The sequence below is a fragment of the Chinchilla lanigera genome, unplaced genomic scaffold (assembly GCF_000276665.1).
Source record: "Chinchilla lanigera isolate Chin_1 unplaced genomic scaffold, ChiLan1.0 scaffold00018, whole genome shotgun sequence".
Classification (NCBI taxonomy): domain Eukaryota; kingdom Metazoa; phylum Chordata; class Mammalia; order Rodentia; family Chinchillidae; genus Chinchilla; species Chinchilla lanigera.
Window position 1 is genome coordinate 3,193,699 of NW_004955419.1, and position 19,770 is coordinate 3,213,468.

Here is a 19,770-nt window from a genome sequence, read left to right on the forward strand (position 1 = left end):
CCAGGCTGTGATTGAATTTGTAGTCCTTCTGCCTCAGCCTCCCATAGTGCTGGGATTACAGGCATAATGCACTATGCCCAGTTTGCTCTCTTTTTGAAAATTCTGTTATGACTGTGATTTGATTTTCCTTTCTTTCCTCTTCTCCCCTCTCCCTTTCTCTCTTGTCTTCTTCTCTCACTCCTTCCCTGCTTTTTCTGTCTATATTCCTCCCACCCTTTCCTCTTTCCTTCCTTCCTTCCTTCCTTCCTTCCTTCCTTCCTTCCTTCCTTCCTTCCTTCCCTCCTTCCCTTCCTCCCTCCCTCCCTCTCTCCCTCCTCCCTTCATTCCTTCTTTCCTTCCTGTCCTGGGGTTCAGCCCAGGGCCTGACACATGCTAGGTAAGTGCTTTTCTACTGAGCCACATCCTCAACCCAAGGTCATCACTTTCAGATGGGACTAGTCATAAGAAATGACGAAGATAGTTTTAAAAAATACAAAATCTCAGCCCTCATGAATCATAATAGCTTATAAGCAAGTATCAGAAATCTGTATCTTTAAAAACTAAACATTTCAGGATAATCACTCAAGTTTAGGAATTAGCTTTATTATGTTAAGACAAATTTTACTCTTTACCAGGAGAATGCACTCTTCCTTCTTAATGAAAGGGGTCTATTATTTTAATTTCTTATCTTAATTTAAAAATACGGAAAAGATATGGGGGCTGGAGGTATAACTCAGTGGTAGTGCATCTGCTTACAGGCGTGAGGTCCACGATTTGGTGGGGAGGCAGGAAAGAAATGTCTCATCTTTGAAACAGGTTTTGTAAGATTATAGTTTTCTGGGGTGGTGAAGAGGTGTAGTTCATTAATTTTTCCTCTTACTTTGTGACTTTTATAATTATACAGTTTTCATTTTACCTCCCTAAGTATAAGAAACCTGTTTCTCTATATTACAAGAATACAGCCCCTGAACTTCAGCTTCAAGCACATTCGTATGCAAAGAATAAGATCATTGCTTTTCAGATTTAATATGCATGCAAATCACCTGAAGAACTTGTTAAAATGCAGGCTGTGATTTCATAGGTTTGGGATGGGGCTGAGATTCATTGTTTGTGTTAAACTCCGGGGCAGTGCTGATGCTGCTGGCCTGAAGATCTCATTTTGAGCGTCAGAAATGAGATCGTGATGACAGTATCCTCAGTGCTTTCATTCTTCTGAGGGTTACTCTGTTTGGGGGCTACTTAATTTGACCAAAGATTGAGTTTAGGGAAGATGGGATTATATAACCTTTTCTTGTTTTCTTTCATAGTCTCAGAAGTTACAGTATTTTATATAGCTTGAGGTTTGTAGTTTAGGGCTTTCCAAATGTATTAAAAAAGAGATGTGTTGGAAGCAGTATAATTTTTATTGAATCATAAAATCTGTTGCAGCAAAATTGATTTATCTGCTTGAGATAATCTGAACTAAAAGTAGAATAGCAATAATGAATTAACAATAAAAGAGGAAAGATATGGGGCTAGGGTATTACAGCTCAGTAGTAGAGTGCCTGCCTAGCATGCGTGAGGCCCTCTTCTAGTTGTAATTTCCTCCCCCTTGCCCTTACTGGGGATTGAACCTCCCACAGGCTAGGCAAGTGCTCTATCAATGAGCTATATCCCCAGCCACTTGTAAATTTTATCTTAAAAAATAGAAAAGGTTCAATCAACAGTACCGCAAGGAGGAGAAAGGTGGGGCATGGTGTTGAAAATTATTATTAAGTATGTTGGGTACACCAAAGATTAGAGAATTTATATTTCACAGGATTGAGAATACTTTGGCTAAAGATATATGTTGCTAGAGCAGTGACTGTTTTTGTTTGTTTGATAACTCACTGTGTGGCCCAGGCTATCCTCAGATTCGCAGTGATCCCCCTGCCTTGGCCTTGTGAGTGCTGTTATTATAGGCATGTGCCACGACCCCCAGCTTAGAGCAATGATTCTAAGCTGGGGCTGATTTTGCCTTTCACATTTCGTTTTCACAGTAGATGGGATGACAATAGTGCTACTGGGTTCACTTAGTGGGTAGAGTGTAGGATTGCTGCTGAATACCCTACAGGTACCAGACAGGTCTCCATAACAGAGAATTATTTGGCCCAGAAGGTCAGTAGTGCCAAAGTTGAGAAGCCCTGTGGTAAAGACTTTTCATAAGTACTTGGTTATTTTACCTTTAATTAAAAATAATACATGGTAGTATATGCCTGTTAACCCAGTTACCCAGGAGACTAAAGCAGGAAAATCGAAAATTCGAGGCTGATCTGGGCAACTCAGTAAGACCCTATTTCAAGATAAAATTTAAAAGCGGCTGGGGATATAACTCATTGATAGAACACTTGCCTAGCCTGTGGGAGGTTCAATCCCCAGTAAGGGCAAGGGGGAGGAAATTACAACTAGAAAACAATCACCCATAACATCCCTAATAAAATTGAACTTTTTTTTTTGGTCTTTTTGAGACAGGGTCTCGCTATGTAGTTCAGATTGGCCTTGAGCTCACTTTGTAGCCCAGGCTGGTCTCAAACTCACAATGATCCTCCTGCCTCAGCCTCCCAGGTGAATTTAACTGTTCTTAACATATACAGTAGTCACATTTGACTTCAGTTTTTTTGTTTAAAAAATATCACCCCATTAGTTTTGGGAAAAAATATCATTCCCATTATTTTTGAGAAATTAATGCATAACCATTATTTTGAATTCAAACAATGTAGAAAGTTCAAAGATAAAAGAATGAAGTTCCCCAGAATCTTAACACCCAGAAATGTCCATTATTAACTATGTGAATAATTCCAGATATCTTTCCATGCTTATATACAGATGGAAGCGTACAGAGAGCAAAGATAGAGATGCTTTTATGAAATTGGGACCATATTTTTGATGTACCAAAAAACCTTTATCTTACAAAAAAGTTTATACTTCCAGAAATTAAATAGAATAATTCCCATTTACTCATTACCTAGTGTCAACAATCATCAATTCACAGCCAGCCTTATTTCATCCACCTCGTGTAGGCTCCTGAAGTCCCACCAAATCAAGCCAATTGCCAGTTTCTTTCTCAGAACCCTGAACACTTGCCTCTTCGTGGTCTTCGTGCCCCATGTGGACATCCTCTCAGATGCTCAGGTGGTGACCGGCTTCTGGCCGTCAAGTCCATGCTGCAGTCACTTTTCCTTACTTCCAGCCAGCTTTGGGGTCTTAAATGAAGGCATGCGCTGTCCCAGCACTTAATTTTGAGTGTCTTGAGGCAAAGTTCAGATACCACAGCATTTCATCTGTCAGTATTTCATGTGTGTCTCTGAAACATATCCACTCTTTGAGCCATTTTCACAATTACCAGTGTCCTGATTTGTTCTTTCCTTTTCCCTGCCTCCCTGCCTCCCTGCCTCCCTGTCTCCCTCCCTCCCACTCCTCATCTTCTTCTCTCCCTCCCTCCTTCCCTTCTCTTTTGTTTTCTTCCACATTGAGTTTTTTAATGAAAGAACACTAATTCCATAAAAGAAAATGGATACTATAAAGTCAAAATCAAAAGCTATCTGGTATAGGCTGGGCGTTGTGGTACACGCTTGTAATCCCAGTACTTGGGAGGTGGAGGCAGGAGTATTGCTGTGATTTCGAGGCCAGCCTGGGCTACATAGCAAAATCGGGTCTCAAAAAGACACAAAAAGTTATCTGCCACAGATATTTTTTACAAATTTTACTTTTCCAGAATGTTTTAATCCATTTGGATGTGCCCTGTAAAATAATGAAATACTGATTTCTCATTTTTACTACGTCTGGTTTTCAGATGGCCTTCCTCATTTTTTCTCAGTGTTTCTTGGAGTATCTTCTAACTTTGCTGAGCAGTGGCCTCTGGGGACTGTTGAAGGAGCAACGCTGCAGGCATCGTGCACTTAGCTGTTGGGGAACTTCCCAGGGCAAGGGCATCTCACCATCTTTCTGCCAATACTTTTAGCAAGGCCTCAATATTTGTTAGCTTCCTGCTGGTAATCTTGAGGGCAGCATGCCTTAATATCGATTGGTATATCAGTAAATACAGTTGCATTTAGAAATTATTTGCAGCCAAACCATTTATTTACAGCAGAAGTCTGCTTGTTTATGTTAGCCCTCCAAGCACAGCAGAGGGGGTCGCATACATACTCCTTACTTTTCTACTGTAAAGTTTTACTTTAGTGTAAAAATTTAACGGGCTGTGCATCTCAGTACCTCCCTGAGGGATACAGGGAGCAGTATTTGTGTTTACCCACTTGGTACAATGAAAGGCAAGGTGTGTGCATGTGTGCAAAAGTGTCACACCAGGCTTTACACCCGCATTATGCTCCATGGAACAGTTTTTGCGTATGTTTACCTGAGCATCACAGAGTGTATAATATACCCATACCCCTCTAGGATTTGTTTTTTAAAAAATTTTCTTTTGATTTTTGTGGTAGAAGTAGCCCAATTCAGTACAATGGGACATGAAAAACCAAATTTGCAAGTTTTGGAGGAGGTCAAAAGTGAATCATCAGATTACTCATGCATGGATGATGAAGATGATCCATTATGGTAAAATACATGTTTTTGTAACAGAAGAGTGGTGTGGGTGCATGATGATGATGATGACTTTGACGCTGGCCATGTGAGCCAAAGTTCCTGTGACAGTGAAATGGAGCAAGAATTGACTGATACAGATACAGGGACTGCAGACTACCTTGCTTCAGATGACGAAGAGAACAGCAATGTGAGTACATATTTGACTAGTTGAAAAATGTTGCAAAATAGCTGGGTGTGGTGTTACACACCTGTAATCCCAGCAGTCAAGAGGCGGAGGCAGGAAGATCGCCACGAGTTTGGGGCCAGACTGGGCTACATAGTGAGTGCAAGACCAGCCTGAATTGCATAGCAAGACCCTGTCTCCAAAAACAAACAAAAAATGGTTGCAAAATGGTCACACAATCAAATGGAATGATCCAGTGTTAAAACTAGTTTCAAAAACATAATGAGGGGGCCTGGGGATTTAGCTCAGCGGCAAAAGCGCCTGCCTGGCAAGCGCAAGGTCGTGAGTTCAGTTCCCGGTACCGGAGAAAAACCAAAAAAAAAAAAAAAAACATAATGAGGGTCCTGGCCAAGTGAAAGGTATTGGACAGAATGTCAGCACTGCCATTCATTGTTGGAAATTGTAATAAATGAAGTGCTATAAGATGCTATGAAATACACAAAAGCTGAGAGAGAAGTAAAACATTCTATATGCATCAATAGCCATATTAAAAAATGTGTTTATTATGACACCTCTGCAGCTGAACTGAAAGCATTCATAGGTCTGCTTAGCAGAAATTTCTCATGGCAATTGCAGGAATGTAAAAGACTGATGGAAGAGCAATGGGTCAAAGTATGGCATAAAAGTTTATGCCCTTGTAGATACGAATACTTACATTTTCAGTGTAGAGATTTATCCTGGAGCTCTGGGCATGTAGCTCAGTGGTAGAGCGCTTACCTAGCATGTACAAGGCCCTAAATTCAATCCTCAGGACCACACACACACATGCAAAGAAACAAAAAGAATTTTATCCTGGAACTCAGCGCTTAGGTCCTTATTCATAGAGTAATAAACTGAATGATGTTGTGAATAGATTTGTTGCTCCTGTCTCCCAAACTAATCGGAATGTGACATTTGACAATTGATTTACTGGTTTCCCATTGATGTTATATTTGCTAATAGAGCATAAGTTGACTGGTGCAGGAACTGTGCACAGGAACAAAGCAGAAATTGCAAATGAAATGTTGCAATTTCAAAACAAAGAATTGTATACTACAGTCTGTGGATTTCAGAAAGATATAATATTGGCCTTGTGTATGGAGAAGAAAAACAAAGTGGTACCGCTGATGTCAACATTGCAGCATGATGGAAATAGTGATAGGGAAACCTCAACAAAATGGAAGCCTGACATGGAAAACAAACCAAACAAAACCAACAAAACCAAAGGCAGAGTAGATGTTGTTGATGAGTCATGCAGCAGCTATGATGTCACTTGAAACACGAAGCATTGGCCAGTGACTGTGTTTTACTTGATCTTAAACGTGTGGCATAGTTTGATAGTTTACAAAGAAAATAAGTAGCAAGTGCAAAATACCATGGAGAAATTAAGAGGATTGGGACTGGAACTCATAACAGATCATCTACAACAGAGGAAAAACTATGCAAAAAAACTGTGGGCCACTCTGGTGAGTTGGCAGGTGAACAGGCAGGCGCAACATCCCAAAAGCCCACTACAAGAACAGGAAGACCAAAAAGATGTAAACTATGCCCTGCAGGAAAGGGCAGGACAACAAAACTTACGAGTTATCAATGTAAAACATACTCGTATCAGTGTAAACATACGAGTTATCAGTGGAATATGGAATTTTCATGTGTGAAGACTGCCTTGGGTGTGACAGTTGAAGCAAAGATTTTTGTTGTAGTGTTCTGTTGGTATTTTCATTGTAGTTCATATAGGGTTTTATTTCTGATGTTTGTAAACAAATAGACAGCTCATCTGAAAATGTTGATGTCTATTCTACGCACTTATCACATAGGTGATATTATTTCCTTGCTAAGTGCACATTGTACAACATGGTAGGAAGCTCCTGACAAAAAGGAAAAGGAGAGGTGACAAGAATGGCCTGCCACATAGGAAAGAAAAGCTAAGCACGCATGCTGTCAGTGTAAGTGAGTCATGTGCATGGAACATGTAGTTGCCATGTGTGAAGACCCTCTTGAGTGTGACAGTTGAAGCAAAGATTCTTTCTGTGGTAGACTTGTTTGTGTTTACCTTCCAGCTCATAATAGGTTTTTATTTCTGATGTTATCTCTTAGGTTTTGTAAGCAAGCACACAGCTGATGTGAAAATGTTGGTGTCTATTCTAAGCACTCATCACACATTTGATATTTTATTGACATCTTATATTCTTATTAGGTGTGATAATTGAAGATTTTTTGTTGAGTGCTATTGGTATTTTCGTTGTAGTTCATTTAGGAATTTATTTATGATGTTATCTTTTAGGTTTTGAAAGCAAGCACACCGCTGATAAGAAAATGTTTATTCTAAACGCACAATACATATTAAGAATTCAATACTTTATTGATATTTTATGTTCCTGTTGACAGCATATTGCAAAATATAATAAGAACCTCCTGACAAAACAGCAAGACCACCCAGATGTCAAGTATGTCATACATAAAGGCAATGAAAGCAAAATACATATGCTGTCAGTGCAAGTGATATGTGTGTGTAGAACATGCTGCTGTCATGTGTGAAGACTGTCTTCACTGTGATAATTGAAGTAAAGATTATTTTTTTCTTGAAAAAAAGTTTTAAAAATTATATTTTTTATAGAGTGTTACTGATATTTTCATTATAGTTTATATAGGAATTTCTTTTTTTTAGACTTTGTATACTAAAAATTAGTCAATGTTGAAAATTTTGATGCTTTTTTATAAACAATAAATAGTAAAAGTGTAATACTTTATTTTTGTGATTTTTTTTCTGTTTTAAGCTCTCATTGTTAAATGTAATGAAACTCATAAAATTAGAATTAATTATTCATCAATAAAAAAAGTCTAAAGAATAAACGTGGGTGTGACACTCCCATGGTTATGGCACGAAATTTCAAAAAGTGTATTAGGCTTCTAGGGCAACATAGGCATAGAGAAGATGACTGAGATGTTAATATTTTGTACCTGAACCTGTATGTGGCTTCCGTAAAAGTGAGCGAGGCAAGCTGGGTGTGGTGGAGCACGCCTATAATCCCAGCTGTGAGGGTGAGGTCAGCCTGGGCTACATAGTGAGTTCAAGGCCAGCCTGAGCTACATAGCAAGAGCCTATCTCAAAAAACAACAACAACAACAACAAAAAACGAAGCAGAGAATTCTGCTTTCTCTGATCATACACGCCTATGTTTTTGTAATATTTATTTATAGGATGACCATAACATTTCAGGTTGCCTGATGCAGTGTCAGGTTTTATGCGGTTTTATGAAATTACTAACAGTGCTCCTGCCCCCCAGAACTGCCCCAGTTTAAGGGTGAATTAAATGGTAATCTTACCTAAATAACATTTAATGTGTAACAGACTCTCCTAAACACAGTACTGTGCATGCATTCTCACTTAACATTCATGGCAGACTTAAGAAGCAGCTCCTATTGTTATCCCCACTTTACATATGAAGACAACGCACAAGTTAAACGATTTGACTAACAATATGCAACTGTATTTGACTAAAAATATGCAACTGTATTTGAGTAGTAAGTGGCAGAGGCAGGATAGAAATGTGAGTGGTTTGGGACCAATTCTTCTCCCCACTCTGCCATGCTGCCTCTGTGTTGGTCCCAAAATAATCTGCCTTCGAAGAGTATGTACTTGCTGATCTACTAGAACCCTCCTCATGTAATTGATCTGCATGTTTTTAGATCAGAAACTTAGCTAAGGCTTTGGAATTTGAAGAGTTTTTCTTTGTTTTCACAAAATCCTTGTAGGCTCTGCAGGTACCATCATCCAATTGCTGACTTCTTTCTTTTGCAGAATATTGAGCACTGACCTTTTTTCTGCTCATTGTGCCAGCTCTTTGCATTTTCTCCAGATGACTAGCTTTTAGCAATTCTTAAGTCTCTGCTGTAACCACTTTTCCTTATTTCTGGCCATTTTTGGTATCTTAAACGCACAGCCCCAGCACCTAGAACACTGCCATATAGCTGGCATATGCAGAAGCTTTCACTGGGTCAGTTCCTTTTTGGTCTGGGAACCATGTTCAAGGCGCTTGCAGAGTCCTCCAGAAAGACATTATCTGACACATCTAGTAACTTTCAAGTGCCTTACAGCTTAGTAAGGGCATAATGAATGTAAATAGGAACCATGGTAACAGGCAACTGAGCTGCATGAGAAAGTCACTTCAGAGTTCAGAGAAAAATTGTTCCCAGCAGGACTGATTCAGACAAGTTTTATGGAGGTGGTGGCATTTAAGTCAGTTTAATAACTTCTAAATCGGCCAAAAAGTTATCACCTCCTGTTCAAGGACAGACCTCCTGTTTGCCCAGAGCAGAAGCTAGGCATAAAATTAAGACTTGATCCTTCTCCAGGAGAAGAGGATTTGATTAGAGTGACGGTGGTCCTCAGTGAGAAATCCTCAGCCAGCAGGCCTCCTTGGCTTTTGGGATGTCATCATTGTCCTTGTGGCACATCCTGACCCCTTGGTGTGCTAGAGCAGCAGGAATAGATGGAACACCAGAGCAGCTGGCCTCTTAAAGTCAGTTGATAGCCAGGAGGTCATTCTTCTTAATAAAAACATTAGATACCTTTTTTACAGCGTAATTACATTTGCTTATTTTACTCTTTTACTTGACATGATAATAAAAAATGATTACATTTGAGCAGAACTCATCACAGTAGTCTGGTAAGATAAGGTAGTATTCTGTCTTAAGTGGTAACATAAGGTAGGAAACGAAAATTAGGTTGAACTGTGAGCACAGTTTAAAGGCAGTGCCTCCCATGTGCTGTACTACTGCACTACATGCCCAGTCCTAGAATGGCACAACTGGGACTTGTATGTGGGTCTTTAAAATTCAATTCCAGTATCTGTCACTTGGCCTTATTATTTTTTTTTTAACTTGGCCTTATTTTAACTTACTAAATTTTTTAAAAAATGTAATCAATATCAACATAAAGAATAATGAAAGTTAGGATCATCTCACATTATAACCTCTTTTTAATGAGTGTTGCTATAAAATCTAATTTAACTTGGTCTATTCCCTTGGTCTATTATCTTTTGACAGCCCTCTCAACCCCACGCTGCTGACTGTAGATGTGCTAATATCTACTGAAAGGGAAATCCTCTAGGGGATGCAGGTGGCCTTTATGGTCCTTTGTGCAAATTAGAAAAAGGCAGCCTCTTTGGGTGGCCCAAGTTCTGTCTGCGGGTGATCTGCCATTAAGCTCACCTGCTAGGCGTTGGCTCAGTCCCACACCAGGATGCCAGGATGCAGGGCTTGCAGAAAGAGTATCTGCGATTTGGCCTCTACTCTGCCTCCTTTAGTGTAATTGCTTAAATGCAGCAGCCACGAATCCTGCTTGTGTTCATTTATTTATGAAGAGCCAGGGTTCCTTTAGCATTGTCTTGCGAGCCAGGGCCTCTCCTTGTTCTTCCTCATACCTTGTACACAGCAGCCTCAGCAGCTTTGCACAGGTCCACTCTGCCTAGAACCCAGACCTCTCCTCCTACACTTTGCTCACCTCTTCCCTTCCTCCCCATCTGTCTAGTGTGGCTTCTCCCAGGCCCTCACCATCTCTAGCTAGGAAAGTACCCTCTTCACTTCTTTGGTTTTATTTGAGACAGAGCTTCACTATGTAATGCAGGTTGGCCTCAAACTCCTGCCTCTGCCTCCCGAATGCTGGGATTACAGGTGAGCACCACCATGCCAGGCCCCTCTTCATGTTCTCTCAGCCTCCCTGCTATATTTCTCCATAGTACTTCTTGTGGCTTCAAATATAATTTTTATTTTTTTTATCACTTATTAGAAAGTATAGTCTGTAAGCAGCGGTTTTCCCTGTTTTATTTATTGCTGTATGCCAGCACCTAGAAAAATACCTAGCACATGCGAAGTTCTCAGCAGCAGTTGAGTGAATGAACTGAACAGTACATTGTAATTCATAGTAGAATTTACCAGTTTTAACATCTGCTACGTGGGGCTGGGTGAAGCTTAGTGCTAGAGCATGTACTTTGCATCTGTGAGGTCCAGGCTTTAGTGCCTAGCATCGAAAAGCAGAAGAAAAAGGAAAAAGGGAGAAAAAAATCCACAACTATTTATGAATAGTTAGTGTGCCGTAGTATGAGTATTGTCTAGTTGAATCTTTTTTTCTTTTTGAGACAGGGTCTCGCTATGTAGTTCAGGTTGGCTTTGAACTCACTTTGTAGCCCAGGTTGATCTCGAACTTGCAAAGATCCTTCTGCCTCAGCCTCTGAGTGGTGGAATTACAGGCGTGTGCTCCCATGCCCGGCTGTCTAGTTGAATCTTTTTTTTTTTGGGGGGGGGGTACCAGGAATCAAACTCTGGACCTTGAGCTTGCCAGGCGGGCACTGTGCCAGTGAGCTATGTCCCCAGCTCTAGTTGAATCTTGACGAGAGCTATATGGGTTGAAGAGATCTGAAAGCTAAGAAAATTAAGTACATATCCAATACTTAGAATCATTTCTTGAGTGATAGAGTAGATAATCCAAATGTGTTTTCTAAAAATTGTCTTAATGATTTCTTTTGAGTCTTACAAACTTTTGAAAAAGAGTGATTTCCAATTATTGAGGGGGACTGTAAAAATATTATATTATTGCTTACGTATTAAGCTACGGAAAGGAGAGGTAGAGCTGGTAGGATTTGAAACACTGGAAAATAGGATCAGATTACCTGATTTTATCATCTTTCCATTCTAATCTAAGGGTGCCAACCTTTTTGGGCTTTTTGGTACCTTTTTGAGATGCCTTCTCAATTGTATGCTGATCTTTTTTCCTCTTGGTTTTTTTGTTGTTGTTGTTGTTTTTCTGATACCAGGAATCAAACTCACAACCTTGTGCTTGCCAGGCAGGCACTGTGCCGTTGAGCTAAATCCCCAGCCCCTCTTTTTTCCTCTTAATACCCTATTATAATACCTTCTTACATAATGAAGCCATAGAAAAGTTTATACTTTAAGCTTTTAGTTATTGATTTAACCAAAAGCTATGACTTAAGATGGATTTATATAGCCCTAAATAATGAGGTACATAATAATGATACAAGTAATGATATAAAGAAAAGTTCTGGAAGCTTTAAGAGGATTAATTTCAGTCAGGCATGATGGTACATGCCTGTAATCTCAGTGCACTGGGAGGCTAATGCAGGAGGAGGATTGCACGTTTGAACCCAACTTTGGTAACAACAATGACAACAGGCTGGAGTTGTACCTCAGTGTGAAGGCCCTGGGTTCAATCCCAGTACCCCCTCCAAAAAAGGTAGAAGCAGCCTGGGCAGCCAGTGGCAGATAAATAAGAAGTGAAATAATGGTATATATCTGTCATGAAATACTATTTAGCTTTAAAAATGAAGGAAATGTTAATAGGTGTTTTATACCATGTGTAAAAACTGAGGCCATTATGGTAGGTGAAACAGTAGGTGAAAATACTGTGCAAACAGTATTTGCACAGAAGGGCAAATACTGTATGATGCTTTTGTTTGAGGTACTAAAGAATAGTCAAAATTGTAGAGGCAGAAAATAAATAGAATGGTGCTTGCCAGGGGCTGGTAGGAGGCAGAAATGCGATTATATACTTAAGGATGATTAAGTTGGTGAGTTTTTTTATGCTGTGTATATTACCATAATAAACAAGGTGAAAAAATAGTGATAGGAATAATTTTTTTTCTCTCTTTCTCTCTCTCTCTCTTTTTTTTTTTTTTTTTTGGTCTTTTTGAGACAGGGTCTCACTGTGAAGTTCAGACTGGCCTTGAACTCACTTTGTAGCCCAGGCTGGCCTCAAACTCGCAGTGATCTTCCTGCCTCAGCCTCCCAAGTGCTGGGATTACAGGTGGCACCAAGGAATAAATTTTCAAAAGCTGTTTTTTGTATTTTTCCATTTTTTCTAATTTATTCTTTCATTTATGCTCCCTCTACCCTTTTTTTTTTTAATTTTAAAGAGTAAAAGAAGGATAACATTATAATGGGGGGGCTTACCAAATTACAGACAAAGTGGTAAGAAATTATCAGTGGTTGTTTTACATATTGTTATCTATAAGATAGTTTCAAAGGAAAACAAATAGACAGATAATAGTGAGTTACAGACAAAAGAGGTAGGAGATTATCAGTAGTTATTGTACTATACTTTGGTATCTTCAAAGTGGCTTCTAAAGAAAATAAATAGAGCTGTACATGAGTGACCAATTGAATAATCATTGACTGTTCTCAATGGTTGTTGTAGGAAACACATAATAATAAACATACATCCATGTACGAAATAGCATAGGAACAATACAAACATTAGAGTTATGGACAGATTAGTAGGAAAATATCAGTGGCTGCTGTAGTACATGGTGGTATCTTCAAAGTCCCCCTACCCATTTTTTTGTTTTTATTGTTTTTTTGGTTTGGTTTTTTTTTTGGTTTTTCTCTGGTACTGGGAATCGAACTCACGACCTTGCACTTGCCAGGCAGGTGCTGTGCCACTGAGCTAAATCCCCAGCCCTCTCCACCCTTTTTTTTTGAGGCAGGGTGTTGCTACTATATACAGGCTGGCCTTCAACTTGCTAGAATCCTCCTGCCTCAGCCTCCTGAGTGCTGGGATAACAGGCATGTGCCACTGGTGAGCTGTACTCCTAATTAAATAGTGTTTTTGTGGTTGTTACATTAATTTGTCAGGATAATATAACCCTTAATATGATTAGTTGGTCAAAAGAAGAAAATATGAACAAAGCTACATCTTTCTCAGTAAAGAGATCTCCTTTTCATCATCCCCTTTCTTTTGCCATCTTTGGTTTTCATTTCTGGCACTGGGTGAAACTGCCACCTGTACAGATACTGGGATTCTTCCCCTGAGAACTTCAGAATGGTCGCATTCACTTTTTCCTAGTCATTATGGACTCATTCCCCCAGGATGTCCTGGTGGACTGAACTGGAGAAAATGTCCAAGGCAGTGATGGAATCATATCCACTCTGATTAACCAGCACTCACTTTGCTCTGTGTTTTGCCATTTTGCGCTTTCTTCTTTTTTTTTTTTTGCCTTTCTCCTTTTATTGCAGAGCTTTCTGTTATCTGTGCCATGTCTCAGTGGAATTAAAACTAGAAGTTGTATGTCTCTCTGTTAGATAAGCATATCACTTTCTCCACCTTGGGTAGGGAAAATGATACCTTTATAGTGTCTTGGACAGTGTTTTACAAATGGCCTGTCTCTGTGCCCTCATGGTATTATTTGGGTTTTTTTTGGTACTTTTTTTTGGCATTAGGATCAAGCACTAGGCCTTGTGCACTCTAAGCACACTGTCTACCACTAAGGTGTATGTGAGCCATTTCATTACGTGTTGACCAGTGAGAAGTTTGGTACTTAGGGAATTCTCCAGTTAGTATAAGTTGTAATTTAACTTCAGTAATATGTTGGAGATAGCTTAGCGGCACAAGCGCCTGCTTAGCAAGCACAAAGTCCTGAGTACGATTCTCAGTACCAAAAAAAAAAAAGTTGGAATAACCAGAGACATTGTTTTTAGAAAATAATTTGTGTATAATTCATGATAATTTAATGCTTACTTGATATATGAAGATGCTTCACACTCTGTTAAGGACCAGCTTTTGAAGCAGCATCATTTGCTCCTATGATAGGAATACCATCTGCACCAAGCATAGCTTCTTGTTCCTTTTACACCAAATGTGGCAAACCATCACCATTACCCCCACATACACATACACTTTTTTGGTATTTGGTATTTTTCAACTTATGTTCCATTTGAGTGGGTTTATAACAATTTTGCAGCTAACAATTTTAGAATCCATTGTAATTTATTAGGCAGCTTACATCCATTGGTTCATTTTATTGTGAAATAGCTTTATGGAAATAGACATTGCTTATATTAAATTTTTTATGATTGAGAAAACATGATACTCTATGTTCTTGCATACTCTTACAGCCATTCTATTTCTGTACATGTCTTTAAAAATTTGAGCTCTTAAGAAAATGATCTCTTTTAGTGTGTGATTTCTGTAAATGTCCTTTCTTTGTCAGAATGAATATTTTATTGTATTTTTAATTAGCAATAATTGCACCTCGGATAAACCTCATTGGCTACGATACTGCCACTACGCAAAGCTATTGTATTTTTATACATATCCTATGTACTTAAATATTTTTATCAGCCTGTTTCCCTTTTGAGGCTAATTGTAGGAACTAATACTCCTTATCATCTTGGAACATCAGAAACTACAGAGTAGGATGGTGCTGTAGGGCCGGGGATATAGCTCAGTGGCAAAGTGCCTGCCTGGCAAGCGCAAGGTCCTGAGTTGGTCCTGGTACCAAAAAAAAAAAATGGTGATACATACTTTTTAAAAATTAATTTTATTGGTATACTTTTAAATATATAATGATCACATTCATCGTAGGGAATTTACCTGTACATAATATATCTTGATTCCCCTCCATTCACTTCCCTGCCCTTCAACCCTTAGTGATACATATTGTGTAGCTTTTTGAAGCTTTTTTTCACACCTAATAATCTCTTTTTTTTTTTTTTACTACAGTTATCTGAGGTTGGCAGGACAGGTATAAATGGTTTGTTTTTGTGGATTGACCAAAAATTGTTCACTAAAGGTTTTTGTTTACCGTCACATAATGAATAACAGTTACGATAGGAATACTCAAGCTTCTCTTTCATATCCAGGGCTCTTTGCATTGCCACTGAGACTGTTCTGTGTTTGCTAGTATAATGTAATACTGATATCACTTGCTCTCCAGAGTCTTTCAGACTTTTATATTACCAGCCCCTTACTCAGAATTGAATTCCAAGGAGCAGTTTCTGTTTTTTGAAAGACTTCATATAAAAAGTTGTCAACAAGTCACCTCAGTAATTTGCCACATTTTCTGTACTTAGAAGAACCGGTCTTGGAGCAGTTTTCTCTACTTGCTGCTGTTTTCTCATTTTCCCATTTTGTAATCTGTGAGAGGACCTTGTGTATTATATATCTAAGAAATTAGTTTCCTAGGCTTGCCATAGGGAAGGAAAGGGCATTGAACTTTTTATTAGCAATCAGAGTTATGTAAATTAAAGCTGAAATGAGAAACGAGAAATGGGTAGGTTAAAACAAGAGAAACTTGTGCTCTTGCAGTTCAGAAGGCTGGAGTCCAGCATTGCAGACTGGTTCCTTTTAAGGGCTGAGAAGAATCTGTTTGCGCCCCTCTCCTAGCTTCTGGTAGTTGTTAGCAATCCTTACTGTTTTCTGGCTTGTGGTTGCGTAATTCCAATCTGTGCCTCTGTCCTCACATAGCTGTTGTTCCTCTGTGCGTGTCTTCTTGTGGTATTTTCCTTTGTGTGTTTGTCCCTGCATCTCTTCGTGGGATAAGAATACTGGATACTCCAGTGTTACCTCATTTTACCTTGCATCTTAATCACATCTGTCAAGACCCTGTTTCCAAGTCATGTCACATTCATAGGTACTGGGGACTAGGACTTCAACATATCTTTTTGGGAGACACAGTTTAATTTACATAGATGTCTGTTTGGGGTTTACTTTTATTATTCCCATAACTGTTGAACTGACTTTGTTTATAGAAGCCCATATGTATTTTCTCCACATAATTTAATTTTACTCGTAAATCTGAATTCACATTTATTTTTTTAGTAGGCCAGTGAGATTGTGTCTGGTGCCTTATGTTAAATCCTTAACTATTGATGTCCCTTTTAGGACTGGGTCATTGAATTTGGGGAGGTTAATGTTTTTTAATTCTTTATATGTTCTAGATAGGAGACCTTTGTCTGAGGGACAGTCAACTAAAATTTTTTACCAGTGTGTGGGTTTTCTTTTTACTCTGCTGATGATTTTTTTAGATGTGCAAAAACTTTTCACTAAGATGAGGTCCCAGTTGTTGATTCTTTGAAGTGTTTCCCTTGCGGTTAGGTTTTTGTTCATAAACTCTCTGCCTTACCCCTATGTCTTCAAGATTTTTACCTGCCTTCTCTTGCAATAGATTTAGTGTTTCTGTTCTAATATGGAGATCTGTAATCCATTTTGACTTGAGTTTGGTGCATGGTGATAGACTTGGGTCTATTTTCAGTCTTTGGCAGGTGGCAAGCCAATTTTCCTAGCATCATTTATTAAAGAGGCTATCTTTCTTCCAGTGAGCTTGTTTGGCCCCTTTGTCAAAGATTAGGTGGCTGAGTGTTTCTGGTTGTGTCTGTTTCTTCCAGTCTGTTCCATTGATTCTCAGGTCTGTTTTTTAGCCAGTACCATGTTGATTTTATTACAGTAGCTTTGGAGATGAATACACACTTCTCAGATAAAGAAATACAAATGGCAAATAAATACATGAGAAAATGTTCACCATCATTAGTCATTTGAGAAATGCAAATTAAAACAACATTGAGATTTCATCTCACCCCAGTAAGAATGGCTATCATTAAGAAATCAACCATTAACAAATGCTGTGGAGAAATAGGAACTCTTCTCCACTGCTGGTGGGAATGCAGATTGGTGAAACCACTGTGGAAATGACTATGGAGATTCCTCAGCAAACTAGGTCTAGAGGTCCCATTCAACCCAGCTATTCCCCTCCTGGGTATTTTCCCAGAGATCTGAAAACATCGTATCACAGTGATACATGTGCACCCATGTTTATAGCAGCGCAATTTGTAATAGCTAAATTGTGGAAGCAACCCAATTGTCCCTCCAATGAGGATTGGATAAAAAAATTGTGGCATTTTTATATAATGGAATATTACTCAGCTATAAAGAAAGATAAACTCGAGGCTTTTATAGGTAAATGGTCACAACTAGAGACCATACCTGCATGTGTAAGCAACATACTGTCTCACTAATGTAAGAACCTGAAAGAGTGAATAAAAATTAGGAGGTATGATAAACATTGTGAAATGAAAAGAAACTGCTCAAAAGTTAAGAGCAACTGGGATGAGGGAAAAGAGAAAATAAAGAAGGGGAAATTATGTATATATGTATATATAGGATAGCTAACAGTTGTACTACGGTCTTATATTGCTTTATTGAAAGGAACAGTTAATGATTAATTATTTGATCAATCTTGCATGTCTATATTTGTTTTCCTGAGTAACCACTTTGAAGTTATCAATATGTAATACAACAACCATTGTTAATTCCCTGTCACCTTGTCTATAATTCAGTATTGCTTGTATTATTCTTGTGCTACTTTGTTTTTGTTTTTGTTTTTTTGTCTTTTTGAGACAGGGTCTCTATGCAGTTTGGGCTGGCCTTGAGCTCACTTTGTAGCCCAAGCTGGTCTCAAACTCACAACGATCCTCCTGCCTCGGCCTCCCAAGTGCTGGGATTACAGGTGTGCGCCACCATGCCTGGCTTCTTGTGCTGCTTTGTAAATGGTTGTCTGTTTGTTAATATGTAGTTGTTCTTTTACTTTTAATATTAAAAATAAAACTATTGATGTCCTATTAATATTATAAACAGTTGAGAATAGAAGGGCAGGTTATAGAATGTAGACTTACTATAATTTTGCTTTCTCGTTGGTGCTCTTTGGTTTTGGTGTCAGGGTTATGTTAATCTCCTTAAAATGATTTTTAGGATGCAAATGTATTCATTGCTATATATCTTTTATTTTTTTATTTTTGTTTTTTTTGAGACAAGGTCTCGCCATGCAGTTCAGGCTGGCCTTGAGCTCACTTTGTAGCCCAGGCTGGTCTTGTACTCACAAAGATCCTCATGCCTCAGCCTCCGAGTGCTAGGATTGCAAGCGTGCGCCTTATATATGATTTAATGTTTGATAAACTCACTTATAAAAGCATATGAAACTGCTATTTCTTCTCATCCCTTCCTTCATTTCTTTTTTTAAAAGTCTTTTTATTCAAGAATAACAATCACAAAGATACATAAATAATAACTCAGAATTTTCACAGTGTTAACTCCAAGTCAAGAAGTACAATGTTGTTAGCACCCCTCTTGTTTCATATGTCCTCTTTAACCACTAGCCCAAACACTATCCCAAAGTACAGAGTTTTTGTCTGTCTTAAACCTTTTGTTTTTGAATCATATAGAATGTACTCTTTGTCTACTTTTTTTTTAACCCAATGTTATGTTAGTTTATTATTATTGCAGGTAGCTGTAGTATGTTTATTTTCACTATGCTGTAGTATTCTACTTATTTATCTCTTTCATTGTCTATCGATGTTTGGCGTCAAATTTTGACAATTAAAAATTGTGCTTCTGTGAATGCAGTCCATGGTCGGCAGGCTCCAAGGCAGAAACACTGTAGCAGAAGGACCTGATGCAGCAGAAAGAACCCTTAGTTCCGGGGAGTGTTGGAAGCAAGGCAGGGAAGCCGTGGCAGACAGGAGAGGGCCAGGGCTCTGATCCCGAGGTCAGGCCTCCATGGCTCACTCAGACACACCCCGAAGTGTGCCTTGTTAGTCCTCGGGGTGGCTCCCAAGCAAGCTGACAGCCTACCTGAACTGTCACATTCTTTGTTCTTGGAGCTTTATCGAAGTCTCACGCCACCCCACCTTGTTCTTGAAGATTACTTTAGTTATCACAGCTTTTTGCATTTCCATGTGCATTGTAGAATTGTCTGTTTCCACAAACAAATCTGTTAGAATTTTGATTGATATTTCATTAAATCTATAAATTAATTTTAGGGGAATTAATATCTATAATTTTAAGGTTTTCAGTCATAATAAATGTGTCATAATTAGTTTTCTGTGGTGAGGTCTTGTACATCTGCATTGTGTTTATGGTTACATACCTGATTTTTAAAAAAAATTTTGATGTTATTATAAATAAATCATCTTAAAAGGTTTTTTTTACTACTTATTTGGCTTTTTATTGTTGCTGTTGTGTGTGCATACATGCGTATATGTACTGGTGGAGACCAAACCCAGGGCTTTACACATCTAGCTACTGCTCTAATTATTTATTCTTTTTTGGTGGGTTGGGTACTGGGAATCAAACTCAGGACCTCATGCTTGCCAGGCAGGCACTGTGCTGCTGAGGTATATTCCTGGCTTCCCTCCTGTTTATTTTTAAAATATAGAAATTTTGAAATTTCTATGGAAATGTTCAT

At 38.7% G+C, this 19,770-nt stretch overlaps 1 protein-coding gene across 4 annotated transcripts in view; it reads left to right on the forward strand.

Annotated features, from left to right (window-relative positions):
* The window catches only part of Scai (suppressor of cancer cell invasion), a 158,716-nt gene that overhangs the window by 55,954 nt on the left and 82,992 nt on the right, over positions 1-19,770 (forward strand). The window contains exon 1 of one of the 4 annotated variants that reach the window (XM_005382479.2): positions 4,622-4,723. The exons of the other annotated variants lie outside the window; for them this stretch is intronic. Within the exon in view, the coding sequence (XP_005382536.1) occupies positions 4,704-4,723 (20 nt within the window). The 5' untranslated portion in view covers positions 4,622-4,703. Of the gene's footprint in view, positions 1-4,621; positions 4,724-19,770 lie in introns of those variants that run through there. 4 annotated transcript variants of the gene reach the window in all.